Source organism: Aethalodelphis obliquidens, unplaced genomic scaffold, assembly GCF_003676395.1.
Source record: "Aethalodelphis obliquidens isolate GAN/ISIS:26980383/991018 unplaced genomic scaffold, ASM367639v1 scaffold116, whole genome shotgun sequence".
NCBI lineage: Eukaryota > Metazoa > Chordata > Mammalia > Artiodactyla > Delphinidae > Aethalodelphis > Aethalodelphis obliquidens.
Window position 1 is genome coordinate 796,101 of NW_020838060.1, and position 14,950 is coordinate 811,050.

At 37.2% G+C, this 14,950-nt stretch overlaps 1 protein-coding gene across 5 annotated transcripts in view; it reads right to left on the reverse strand.

The window, feature by feature from the left end:
- Positions 1-1,491: 1,491 nt before the first annotated feature.
- GOLPH3L (golgi phosphoprotein 3 like) overlaps positions 1,492-14,950 on the reverse strand; it is a 39,824-nt gene continuing 26,365 nt past the window's right edge. For 4 of the 5 annotated variants that reach the window (XM_027097607.1, XM_027097608.1, XM_027097605.1 and 1 more), the window contains 2 exons: positions 13,417-13,531; positions 1,492-3,722 (listed from right to left, as the gene is read on the reverse strand). In XM_027097607.1, the coding sequence (XP_026953408.1) occupies positions 3,295-3,722; positions 13,417-13,531 (543 nt within the window). In that variant the 3' untranslated portion in view covers positions 1,492-3,294. The remainder of the gene's footprint in view (positions 3,723-13,416; positions 13,532-14,950) is intronic. The other variant, XM_027097609.1, reaches the window with a different exon arrangement.

Here is a 14,950-nt window from a genome sequence, read left to right on the forward strand (position 1 = left end):
ATTTTGTTTCCCTAGCCCAGCATAGCCTTGGCTCTTCCTTTTCAACCTGAGAAGATTCTTCAAGATTGAGCTTAAATGAAGGCAGGAGAGAGTAGTGGTTAAAAGCCTGTGTTTGAACTCAAGCTCTGCACAGTGTCCTTAGGCAAGCCTCACTACCTCTCTGAATTTTCTTTAAAATAATCTTCTATGGTTTTTTAGTGTTGAGGACTAAATGAGAAAATATATGAAATGGTTAGAATAGTACCTCACAAGAAAAGTACTCAATACATGAAAGCCACTATAATAAATAACCTCTTCTAAGTCTTTCCTAGTGTTCCCAGGAAGAATGCTACTTCTTTGTGCTTCTAAAAGTTAAGTTTGGGCTTCCCTGGTGGCGCAGTGGTTGAGAGTCCGCCTGTTGATGCAGGGGACACAGGTTCGTGCCCCGATCTGGGAAGATACCACATGCCGTGGAGTGGCTGGGCCCGTGAGCCATGGCCGCTGAGCCTGCGCGTCCGGAGCATGTGCTCCGCAACGGGAGAGGCCACAACAGTGAGAGGCCTGCGTACCGCAAAAAAAAAAAAAAAAAAAAAAAAATTAAGTTTCTACTTCCACATGAGCATTTATCACAAAGTATCTTATTTGCCCACTTAAATGTGAGTTCTTGGGGGCCGAAATTGTGTCCTACACAATTTTTTATTGTCACACCTAGCAAGTGCCATTTAATTTGTAAGTACTCAATATTTTTTTGGATGAATGAATTATAGGCAATAAAATATAAAGCAGTGTTCCCAAATTTTAACGTGTAAGCTTATTTTAACGTGTAAGACTATGTTTAAAATGCAGCTTCCTAAGCCCCCAACCCCAGAGACTGATTTACTAGGAACCTGTATTTTGGCAAAGTACTCACTCCCACAAAGGTTATTTTGATGCACCACATTTTGAGAAACATTGTTACAAAGGATGACTTATGGGAAAACAATATACTTTTTCTGAAATAAAAATAACAAGTATAAACAATCCTAGTAAATACATTTCTTATTGTCCTTTTTGCTGTAGACATTATAAAAGTGAAGAACAAGAAGCCAATTACAAGCTCAATTATCTTTCTTTTCACACATTGTTAACTCTGTTATAGTTAGGTATGTTACCTACACTTGCAACCTAAGACTTTCAGCTCTTCAGTAAGTTCACGTGTCATGTGCAAGTAGTTATTAATAGGATAGAATATACTCATTATTTTCATGGTAATAATGGTGTAATTGGGTAACTTATTTTGCTTGAGATGGAGACACTATTCAGACTTTACATTAGCTGGTGTTCGGGTTAGACTTAACATGCCCTGCCCTCCAGTATATATATGTTACAATTGTAATATTTGTGTATGCCTAATTTTCCACACAGGATGAAACAGAGGCTAGTATCCTAGTGTAAACCGGGAGTGTTACTGGCCTTGTGTGAAAAGTTCTCATTTCCAGTTAAAATAACTGAAGTTGTAAAACTGCACAGAGATACCAGAGACAATAATCTTTATTATACAGAAATGTGAAGGCCATATGCATTAAATGAAAAGGTGTTTTGCAATGAACATTATGCAGATTCAAGCTGAAGACATCTTCATCTTATCGAGATACAATATAAAAATAAACACTGACCAAGAGTTGCTAGAAAGAACTCAACTTCTACTCTCCCAATCAAGCTGAAACTTTCCACAGGAAAACCTGGTTTCAATTCATGCTGAATTGTTTTCATATGGAAAGAAAAAACTAAGTCAGGTAGAGGCAACCAGGGACTGGTTTTTATTCTTTTAGAGAGCCAGACTGAAGCTCTACTCAGCTTCACATTTAAGAATTTGTTTCACTTTAAAATTTATATCTCCAGTCACCTAAGTGATACCTAAAAGTGAAAAAAGAAAGTTAATTGAGTTGGGAATTTTGTGGAGCTAGACAGGTTTAGGGGAGAAGATGAAAGTTACAATCATTCATTTAATTACTTCTGATCAGGAAGATTTGATGTCAGGTCTGGATCATCTGTATTAGCCCTTTGATAGCCCGTTTCTCTGTAGCTGTCAAGAGGCAAGATCCATTAAAAGTATCAGCATAACAAATGCTTGACATTAGCACAGTTTGGTGCCTGTCCTCTTTATATTCCCAAATACTGGACTTTATATCAGGATGCTTTTAAGAACAAATTGCCCTTCTAAACAGGATTTTTCTTAATAAGCTTCTGTTTGCATTCACTACTGAATTAAAAAATGTTTTAGCGATTTGGTTAGACAGATGGTTGTGTTGAGACAAGACTAATGACTAGAAGGGTATCTGTGGATTAAATATAGATAAAAGTACCTCCAGAACCCTTAAATATAGACAGAATCTATCAATTTATGTAGGAAGCCAAAATAGGGAACAAGAAGATCTAGAGTTTAGATATATTGTCTGGACTCAGGATGCTGCTTTCTGCAATTGAAATTTACAACTCCCTAAATTCAATCAGAGCAGGGACATTTAAAGTAGTCAGGAGGAATCAGGATAGTCATGTGCTAAAGAGAGGAAATTCTGATGCCACCTCCCTTTGCAAATTGTATTGCTGACTGCTTGAAGAAGGTGGTTGAGAGATACATTTTTTTCATTTAGACTTCTGTTCTAATGAATGATGGAGTAGGATAATGCTGAGAGAGAGTAGAGAATATATTTCTGGTTCTAGGACTGTGAGAACCAGGTAATCACATTTGGAATATTCTCATTAGGTTAGAAAAGGAAAAATGAGAAAACCACTAGCGGGACACGCATTTATATCCCAGAGACCATATGCTCCGAAAATTAGTTTTGTTTCCATTGCCCCTTATTCAAAGAGATGGTTACTTCAACAAGCTACATTACTTAGCAGAGCCTGAGAGACAGACTGAAAACATATATTTAAAATGGAAAATAAAATTTTCAATATATGATAAATGGTTTGCTCTACATCTCATTCACATTCTGTGGCTAGAGAAATCCAAATCTCACTTAGATATTCCTGCTAATGCAAAAGCACACTAGATGGAAGTAAACCAAGAAATGAGAGAAAATATTTATTGGGTGTGTGTTGGTTCACCCAGTTTATTCACCTCTGGAGTGGAAGTATAGGGAAAAATAAAGTCTGCTTATAATAGTCAAGGTCTATACAGGAGCCTTGAAGTTGCTCTCCCCAAATAACGAGTTTGATTCAAGAGAAGGAAAAAACATGATGGAAAACATCTCATCACACAAAGCTTGCTGATGGTGTCTCTGACAGTCACTGGCCAGTAAGGGAAAAGGAGAAACCCACCTGCTGGCTTTAGGATTTATTGAAGGCTGCCAGCACAGCCCAGATCATCTCTGTGGCACTGTGCTTTGTCCCCTCTACCTCAGGGTCCAGTTCCACTAGGTCCTTGGCCCGATTCATTGCCACATCATACTTGTCATCTGTCAGAGAGGAGAAGACATTCTCTAGCACGTCAGAGGAGTGGGCTAGCACCAGTAGTGCTAGTGTTCGCTTGTCCATACGCTGAGGGTCATTTACCCACCGCTCTAGGACACTGTCTTGAAGCTTTTTCACTAGTCGCTGCTTCTCTGTTGTATTGGTCACTGGGTGAGTAGTCATGTCAAATAGGAGGAAATTCTGCTTCTCAGTGGTTAGAATACCCTTCTCTACTAGGTTCTTTGCAATTCTCTCTCTTACATTTCTCAGCTGGTACTGTAATTTGAAAGGGTTCCAGGTCTCACCTATGGGAAAAATAAATAGAAGGCTTGAACAACATTATGAACCAACTAGACCTAAGAAGACATCTATAGAATATTCTACCCGATAACAGTAGAATGTACATTCTTCTTAAGTGCACATGAAACATTCTCCAGGATAGACCATATGCCAGGCCATAAAACAAACCTTAATAAATTTAAAAGGACTGAAAACATACAAAGTATGCTATCCAATCACAATGGAATTAAACTAGAAATTAATAACAGAAGGAAATCTGGGAAATTAAAAAATATGTGGAAATTACACAACACAATCTGAAATAACCAATGAGTCAAAGAAGAAATCACAAGGAAAATTTAAAAAATACTTTTGAGTTGAATGAAAGAAACCCCACAACGTACCAAAACTTATGGGATGCAGCTTAAAGCAGTACGAAGAGGGAAATTTATGATCCAAATGCTATATTAGAAAAGGAGATGTCAAATCAATAACCTAACATTCTATCTTAAAAAACTAGAAAAAGAAGATCATACTAAACCCAAAGCAAGCAGGAGAAAGGAAATAATAAAGATTAGAGAGGAAACAGAGAAAATCAAATCAAAACTTGGTTCAATGAAAAGATAAAAAAAAGGACAAACCTAGAGTGACCAAGGAAAAAAGAGAGAAGACTCAAAATTACTAAAATTAGGAATGAAAGAGGAGACATCACTACTGACCTTACAAAAATAAAAAGAATTATAAGGAAATACTATGAAAAACAGGATGCCAACAAATTAGACAACCTAGAAGAATGGACAAATTCTTTGAAATACAGAAATTACCTAAACCAACTCAACAAGAAAGAGAGAGTTTGAATATATAACAAGTAAATAGATTGAATAGTAACTTTAAAACTTCCCACAAAGAAAAGTGTGGTCAAGATGGCTTTACTGGTAATTCTACCAAACATTAATGAAGAATTAATGCCAATCCTTCACAAATGCTTAAAAAAAAAGAAGAGGAAGAGGAGGGAACACTTCCTTAGTCTACACAGTATTACTCTGATAAGGAAATCAGAGTAATTTCTGATTACTCTCACTTAGATATTCCTGCTAATGCAAAAGCACACTAGATGGAGGTAAACCAAGAAATGAGAGAAAATGTTTATTTATTGGGTGTGTGTTGGTTCACCCAGTTTATTCACTGGAGACAGACTTCACAAGAAAACTATAGACCAATACCCCTTATGAATATAGGTACAAAAATGCTCAACAAAATACTAGCAAACAAATCTAGCAACATATAATAAACACTATGTAGGGAATTTCCTGGTGTTCCAGTGGTTAGGACTCTGTGCTTTCACTGCCAAGGGTGTGGGTTCAATCCCTAGTCAGGGAACTAAGATCCTGAAAGCTGTGTGGCGAGGCTGAAGGAAAAAACAAACAAAAAACAAAAAAAATGGGACTTCCCTGGTGGTGCAGTGGTTAAGAATCCGCCTGCCAATGCAGGGGACACAGGTTCATGCCCTGGTCTGGGAAAATCCCACATGCTGTGGAGCAACTAAGCCCGTGTGCCGCAACTACTGAGTCTGCACTCTACAGCCTGCGAGCCACAACTACTGAGCCCGTGTGCCACAACTATTGAAGCCCGTGGGCCTAGAGCCCATGCTCCACAAGAGAAGCCACTGCAATGAGAAGCTCGTGTGCCACAATGAAGAGTAGCCCCCACTCCACAACTACAGAAAGCCTGTGTGCAGCAATGAAGACCAAATGCAGCCAAAAATAAAATAAATAAAAAAATTAATTAAAAAATTTTTTTAATTTAAAAAAGAAAACAAACAGCAAAATGGCAGAATTGACTGTCTCCTTATCAGTAATTACTTTAAATATAAATGGATTAAACTACTTAATAGTACGAAAAAATTGGCAGAATGGGTTAAAAAACATAATCCAATTATATGCTGTCTATGAGAGATTCACTTTAGATCAAAGGACACAGATAGGCTGAAAGTGAATGGATAGAAAAAGATATTCCATTCAAATAGTAACCAAAAGACAGTAGGGGTGGCTATACTAATTTTGGACAAAATAGATTTAAAATTATGTAAGGTAAGACAGACAGAGAAAGACATTATATATTAATAAAACGTTCAGTACAACAAGAAGATATAACAAGTATAAATATTTACACTCCTAAGAACAGGCTCAAAATATATGAAGCAAAATGGGCAGAACAGTCAGAAGTAGACAGTTTTATAACACCCCATTTTCAATGAGACTTAGATCAAGTAGACTGAAAATAATTAAAAAATAGAAGATTCAACAACATAATAAACTCATTAAGCCTAACAGACATATACAGAACACTCCACCTAACAGCAGAATACACATTCTTCTCAAGTGTACATGGCACATTCTCCAGGACAGACCATTTGTTAGGCCATAAAATAAATCTCAACAGATTTCAAAAGATACATACAAAGTACCTTCTCTGACAACAATGGGATGAAATTAGAAATAAGTAAAAGAAGGAAAATGAAAATTTGCCTATATGTGTAAATTAAACAAGCTTAAACAACCAATGGGTCAAAGAAGAAATTACAAGGGAAATTAGAAAATACTTAGAAATGGATGAAAACACAATGCACTAAAATGTATGGGATATAGTGAAAGCAGTGCTCAGAGGGAAATTTATAGCTGTAAATGCCTAAATTAAAAAAGTAAGTCTCAAATCAATCACCTAACTTTACACTTTAATGGACTAGAAAAAGAAGAGCAAAGTAAACCCAAAGCTAACAGAAGGAATGAAATAAAGATTAGAGAAGAGATGAACAAAAAGAGAGATCAGAAAAACAACAAAGAAGACCAAAGAAACAAAGAGTTGGTTTTTTGAAAAGATCAACAAAATTCGCAAACTTTTAGGTAGACTGCCAAAGAAAAAGAGAAAAGATACAAACAACTAAAATGAGAAATTAAAGTGGGGACATTACAACTAACCTTGCAAAGATTAAAAAAAGGATTATAAGAGAATACTATGAATAATGGTAAGCCAATAAATTATATAACCTAGAAGAAATGGACAAAGTCCCTGAAACACTCAAATTATCTAAACTGACTGATGAAGAAATAGAAAATTTCAACAGATTTATAGCAAGTAAAAAGATGAAATCAGGGCTTCCCTGGTGGCGCAGTGGTTGAGAGTCCGCCTGCTGATGCAGGGGACATGGGTTCGTGCCCCGGTCCGGGAAGATCCCACGTGCCATGGAGCGGCTAGGCCCATGAGCCATGGCCGCTGAGCCTGCGCGTCCGAAGCCTGTGCTCCGTAACGGGAGAGGCCACAACACTGAGAGGCCCACGTACCGCAAAAAAAAAAAAAAAAAAGATGAAATCAGTAATCAAAAACCTCCCCAAAAAGAAAAGTCCTGGACCAGATGGCTTCATCAGTGAATTCTACCTAACATTTAAACAAGAATTAACACAAATCCTTCTCAAAGTCTTCCAAAAAACTGAAGAGGGAACGCCTCCTAACTCATTCTGTGAGGCAAGGATTATCCTGATACTAAAGCCAGATAAAGACATCACAAGAGGACCTCACTGGTGGCACAGTGGTTAGGAATCTGCCTGTCAATGCAGGGGGACATGGGTTTGAGTCCTGGTCTGGGAAGATTCCACATGCGGCGGAGCAACTAAGCCTAGCTCGTGAGCCACAACTACCGAGTCTGTGTGCCACAACTACTGAAGCCTGTGCGCCTAGAGCCTGTGCTCCACAACAAGAGAAGCCACCGCAATGAGAAGCCTGTGAATCGTAATGAAGAGTAGCCCCCACTAGACATAACTAGAGAAAGCCCGCGCGCAGCAACAAAGACCCAATGCAGCCAAAAAATAATAATAAATTAATAAATTAAAAAAATACATCACGAGAAAAGAAAGTTACAGACTAATAAGTCCTATGAATATAGATACAAAATTCTTAATAAAATATTAGCAAACTGAATCCAACAGCGTAATAAAATGATTATTCACCTTGATCAAGTAAAATTTATCCCAGGAATGTAACAGAAAATCAAATGGGCTGAGGACCTGAATAGACATTTTTCTAAAGAAGACATACAAATGGCCAAAAGACACATGAAAATGCGCTCAACATCACTAATCATCAAGGAAATGCAAATCAAAACCATAGTGTGATATCATTCTACATTTGTTAAGATGGCTAATATTAAAAAGACCAAGAATAACAACTGTTGGTGAGGATATAGAGAAAAGGGAACCCTTGTGTACTGTTAGTGAACATGTAAATTGGCCCAGTCACTACAGAAAACAGTATAGGACTTCCCTGGTGGTGCAGTGGTTGAGAATCCACCTGCCAATGCAGGGGACATGGTTTAATCCCTGGTCTGGGAAAATCCCACATGCCGCGGAGCACCTAAGCCCGTGCGCCACAACTACTGAGCCTGTGCTCTACAGCCCATGAGCCACAATTACTGAGCCCGCATGCCACAACTACTGAAGCCTGCGCGCCTAGAGCCCATGCTCCACAAGAGAAGCCACTGCAATGAGAAGTCCACGCACTGCAATGAAAAGTAGCCCCCACTCACCGCAACTAGAGAAAGCCCACGTGCAGCAATGAAGACCCAATGTAGCCAAAAAAATAAATAAAATTAAAAAAAATTTTTTTAATTACAAAAAAAGAAAACAGTATAGAGGTTTCTCAAAAACTTAAAATTACAACTACCATATAATCTAGTAATTCTACTTCTGAGTAGAATTGAAAAGATATATGCACCCCATGTTCACTGCAGCATTATTTATAATAGCCAAGACATGGAAGCAACTTAAATATCAATTATGGATGAATGGATAAAGAAAATGTGGTATATGTATATACACACACCACACACATACATATATGAACACATATACATATAACAGAATATTATTCAACCATAAAAAACAGGAAATCTTGCCATTCATGACAACCTGGATGGACCTTGAGGGCATTATGCTAAGTGAAGTAAGTCAGACAGAGGGACTTCCCTGGTGGTACAGTGGTGAAGACTCCGTGCTCCCAACGCAGGGGGCCTGGGTTCAATCCCTGGTCAGGGAACTAGATCCCACATGCATGCCACAACTAAGAGTTACATGCTGCAACTAAGGAGCCCTTGAGCTGCAACTAAGGTGCCTGCCTGCCACAACTAATGAGCCTGCGAGCCGCAACTAAGGAGTCCTCCTGCTGCAACTAAGGAGGCTGCGAGCTGCAACTAAGGAGCCTGCCTGCTGCAACAAAGACCCAGCACAACCAAATAAATAAATAAATATTTTTTAAAAAATAAAATAAAATAAAATAAATAAGTGAGGCTGAATGCCCACATAAATCTATAAAAAAAAAAAAAAGTCAGACAGAGAAAGACAAATACTATTATGATCTCACTTGTATGTGGAATGTAAAACAAAAACAAAAAATTCCAAAATCATAGATACAGAGAACAGATTGGTAGTTGCTAGGGGCAGGGAGGGGGAGAATGACAGAATGGGTGAAGGAGATCAAAAGATACAAAATTCTAGTTTTAAAATAAATAAATCCTGGGGATGTAATGTACAGCATGGTGATTATAGTTAATAACACTGTATTATATATTTGAAAGTTCCAAGAAAACAGATCTTAAAAGTTCTCAGGACTTCCCTGGTGGTCCAGTGGTTAAGACTCCATGCTTCTAACACAGGGGGCCCACGTTCGATCCCTGGTTGGAGAACTAGATCCCACATGCCACAACGAAGAGCTCACATGCCACAACTAAAGATCCTACTTGCCACAACTAAAAGGTCCCGTATGCCGCAATGAAGATCCTGCATGCAGCAATGAAGATCCCATGTGCTGCAACTAAGACCCAGTGCAGCCAAAGAAATAAATATTTTTTTTAAAAAGTTCTCACACAAGAAAAAAAAACTACCTATGTGTGATGATGGCTACTAACTAGAATTATTGTGGTGATCATTTCATAATATGTACAAATATTGAATCAATATGATGTACACCTGAAATTAATATAATGTTTATGCCAATTTTAACTCAATAAAAAGTCAAACAATGTAATACATCATTTAACAGAATGAAAAAAAACCCCACATGATCATCTCATTTGACTCAGAAAAGCAACTTGAGAAAAACAAACACCATTTCATGATAAAAACTTCTAGGAAACTAGGAGTAAAAGAAAAATTCCTCAACATGATAAAGAGTATTTATGAAAACCTCAAAGCTAATTGTAAAAGATCCCCCAAAGGTCAAGGAACAAGAAAGACAAGGATGCCTGCTTTCACCACTGCTATTCAACAATTTACTGGAAGTTCTGGCCAGAGCTAGTAGACAAGAAAGAAAAAATTAAAGGCATCTAAATTGTAAAGGAAAAACTAAAACTATCTCTGTTTGCAGATAGAAAATCCCCCAAAGTACACAAAAAGCTACTAGAGCTAATAAACACAGCTAAGTTGCAGGGTACAAGATGAACACACAAAAAATCAGTTGTTTCTATATATCAGAAATGAATAATCTGAAAATGAAATTAAGAAAGCAATCTCATTTATAATAGTGTCTAAGAAAATTAAATATTTAGGAATAAGTCTAACCAGGGAGGTGGAAGATTTGTACACTGAAAACTATAAAACACTGCTTAAAGAAATTAAAGAACACATAAATAATGGAAAGACAGACTGAGCTTCTTTTAATGGACAGGAAGACTTAACACTGTTAAAATGGCAATACCACCCGAAGAGATCTACAGGTTCAACACAATCCCTATCAAATTCTAACAGCCTTTTCCACAGAAGTGGAAAAGCTGATCCTCAAATTCATATGGAATTGCAAGGGACCCAGAACAGCCAAAATAACTTGAAAAAGAAGAATAAAGTTAGTGGACTCATACTTTCCCAACTTCAAAACTTACTACCAAGCTACAGTAAGTAAAACAGTATGGTACTGGCATAAGGACAAACATACAGATTAATGCAATAGAATAGAGAGCCCAGAAATAAACCCTCACAGATATGGTCAACTGATTTTTCAACAAGGCTGCCAACACCATTCAAGGGGGAAAGAATAGTATTTTTAACAAATGGTTCTGAGAAACTTCATATCCACATGCAAAAGAATGAAGTTGAACCTTTACCTTATATCATATACAAAAATTAAGTAAAAATGGATCAAAGAACCAAATTTAAGAACTAAAACTATAAAACTCTTAGAATAAAGCACTGGGGAAAATCTTTATGACATTAGATTTGGCAAAGATTTCATGGATATGACACCAAAAGTACAGGCAACAAGTAGATAAGTTGGACTTCATCAAAATTAAGAACTTTTGTACATCAAGAGTTATTATCAATAAAATGAAGAAATAACAGAATGAGAGAAAATATTTGCAAATCATATATCTGATAAGGGATTACTATCTAGAATATAGAAAGAGCTTCTAAAACTCAACAACAACAACAGAAGCCAATTCAAAAATGGGCAAAGTACTTGAATAGACATTTCTCCAAAGAAGATATATAAATGGTCCATGAAAAGATGCTCAACATCATTAATCATTAGGGAAATGCAAATCAAAACCACAGTGAAATACCACTTCACACCTACTAGGATGGCTATAATTAAAAACAAAACAAAACAAAACAAAAATTAGAATATAATAAGTGCTGATGAGGATGTGGAGAAACTGCAACCTTCACACTTGGCTGGTAAGAATGTAAAAGAGTGCAGCCTCTGTAGAAAACAGTTTGGTGGTTTCTCAAAACATTGAACTATCACATATCCAGTAATTCTACTCCAAGATATACATCCAAAAGAATGGAAAGCAGTGACTTGAACAGATATATGTACAAAAATGTTCCCAGGAGCATTATCCACAATAGCCAAAAGATGGAAACACCCAAGTGTACATCAACAGATGAAATGAACAAAATGTGGTATACACATACAGTAGAATATTATTCAACCATAAAAAGGAATGAGATTTTGATGTATGCTACAAAATGAATGGATCTTGAAAACATGCTTAGTGAAATAAGCCAGACATAGAAGGAGAATATTATATGATTCCACTTATATGAGTTACTTAGTACAGGCAAATTCATAGAGACAGAGAGTAGATGGAATGAGGGGAGGGAGGAAGAGGGGTGTTTGCAATGATGTGAAAGCTTTGAGTGTAGAGAGAAGTGATGGTTATATAACACTGTGCCTGTATTTAATGTCACTGAATTGTACACTTATGATTAAGATAATAAATATGTATATTTTACCACAATAAAAAGTTAACTATATACCCCCCCAAAGTTAAAACATGTCCACACAAAAACTTGTCTATGAATGTTCATAGCAGCACTATTCATAATAGCCAAAAAGTGGAAATAACTCAAATGTCCATCAACTGATGAATAAGTAATTAAAGTTGTATAACCATACAATGAAATATTATTTGGCAATAAAAAGGAGTCAAATTAAAACGGGAAATTCTTGGGACTTCCCTGGTGGTCCGGTGGTTAAGACTCTGCACTTCCATTGCAGGGGGCACAAGTTTGATCCTTGGTTGGGGAACTAAGATTCTGCATGCTATGCAGTGTGGCCAAAAAAAAAAAAGCGGGGGAAATTCTAATAAGATTGGTGGATTGTATCAATTTCAGTATCCTGGTTGTCATATTTTAAAATTTTGAGAAATGTTACCAGTGGGGGATTCTGGACAAAGCATATAAAGGGATCTTTCTGTATTATTTCTTGCAACTGCATGTGAATATACAAATGTCTCAATAAAACCTTCAGTTAAAAAAATTGTTCCAGGTCTTCCCTGGTGGCGCAGTGGTTGAGAGTCCGCCTGCTGATGCAGGGGACACGGGTTCGTGCCCCGGTCCGGGAAGATCCCACATGCCGCGGAGCGGCTGGGCCTGTGAGCCATGGCCACTGAGCCTGCGCGTCTGGAGCCTGTGCTCTGCAACGGGAGAGGCCGTGGCAGTGAGAGGCCCGCAAAAAAAAAAAAAAAAAATTGTTCCAGAAGGTGACACTGGCTGGGATCTCAAAGTGCCCTGTGGAATATTCTCCTAAAATATTATGCCTTAGGCTTGATTATTCATATTAAAGTTTTTGAACTTGCCCTTGAGAAAAAAAGGAATGAAGTGCTAATACATGCCACAACATGGATGAACCTTGAAAATATTATCCTCAGAAGTTAGTCACAAAAAACCATAAGTTGTATGATTTCATTTATATGGAATATCCAGAATAGGCAAATCTACAGAGATAGAACGTAGATTAGTGGTTGCCTGTAGCTGGGCAGGAGGGTTGGGGAAATGTGGGGGAAACTGCTAATGAGTATGGGGTTTATTTTGGGGATGATGAAAATGTTCTAAACTTAGGTTGTGATGATGGTTGCACAATTGTGTGAATATACTAAAATCCATTTAATTGTATACTTTAAATGGGTCATCTGTATGGGATGTGAATTATACATCAACATGGTTGTTAAAAAATTTCTTGTGAGCTTATGAGGTGGAAAGAGGTAAGATGAAGCTCTGGAAAACTTTACGTACTGATTAATCATGTCTTTTTTGTCCCTCATTAGTACAGTTAAACAGTGAACCATATATATCTTACGCAGCACCCTGACCTTCTATACTTCTTCTCCCAACCTTAAGAGTAGGATAAAAATTATAAAATGTGGGATTTTTAAATCATTCTGAGTCATCTTACCAGTGAGTAGCTCTATCCATGTTTGGACAGTTTCTGTGGGTTCAGTTGCTTTGATGTGTTTGAGAGTTTCATCCAGTAAAACATCACCCGTTGGGCTGTCTGACTTTAGTAGTACCTTTCAGAAAAGAAGAAACAAGAGACCCTGGTTGATATACTTCATTCAAATTAAAGTTATTCAATATGCTATACATATATTATTGGTTAAGTCAAAGGAAATGCAAAGCAGCATAACATATTTTCTCTGTCCTCAGAAATTTAAAATCTAGTATGGGGTGATAATAGGGAGATAAAAAAACATTTGAAGTGGGCCCCAATGACAAACTGGATATAAATGATAATGGAGAAAAGATTCAATAACTCTTTGAGCCTGGAAAACCAACTTGTGAAACAATTAGTAAAGATAGGAAAGTCAGGAAAAGTTGATGAAGTTTGGTTTTAACTGATATGGGAAAGCCAAGTTGAAATGTCTGGACAATTCTTAACTATGTTCCTGGGGGTGGAAAAAGAAGACAGGCCTAGAAATTTGGGAGTTAATATATCATGGGGGTGATAGATGAAGCTGTAAAAGTAAATGATATCTCCAAAAGTTATACAAAGTGATACAAACTGAGACTTAGATGTTAAGGAATGGAAAAGTAAAGGAAATAGGGTACAGCCAGAGAAGCAAGAAGATGTAATATAACAAAGGTCAAAAACAGATGGGACTTTCCTAGCGGTCCAGGGGTTAAGAATCTACCTTCCAATGCAGGGGATGCAGGTTTGATCCCTGGTCGTGGAACTAAGATCCCACATGCTGTGGGGCAATTAAGCCCGTGCACTGCAACTACTGAGCCCACATGCCACAACTAGAGAGAAGCCCATGCGCCACAACTAGAGAAGCCCGCATGGTGCAATGAGGATCCCGCATGCTGCAACTAAGACCCGACGCAGCCAAATAAAAACAAACAAATAAATAAATAAATAATTTTTTAAAAGAACAGAAAGTTTCAAGTAAGAGGTAGTCAAAAGTGTTGAACACCACATATAGGTTAAAAGAGAAAAATAAATGGAAGCCTGAAAATTAGCTGGTGACACCTAAGAATGTAGTTTCAGTAGACTGCTGAGTATGACAGTGAAGTTGTGAGTGGAAAAAATGAGTAGTAAGAAAATGGAGAGAGCGGTATACCTCATAGGCTAGACAGAACTTGCAAAATACTTGGAAGGAGGGAAATTGAATGGTTATCTGAGGATGATCAGAGTTAAGTAAAGACTGCACTTGACCCACGTTTGCCTCTTCATATACAATACTCTATTTCATAATATTATAGGTACAGATATATAGAGAAAAATAATCAACACCATCCTAATGTGATTTTTCTGCATAAAAATGGAAGACAAAATCATGAATTTCTTATAACTCTTTTGACCATGGATACTTGGATTTCTTTCCCTGCTACAGGATAATTAAACCTGCTAGACAATGGGACAACTGAATAAGTAATATTTATATTGTCTCACTACTCAAATCTTCCTATTCATCCAAAATGGACTGTTG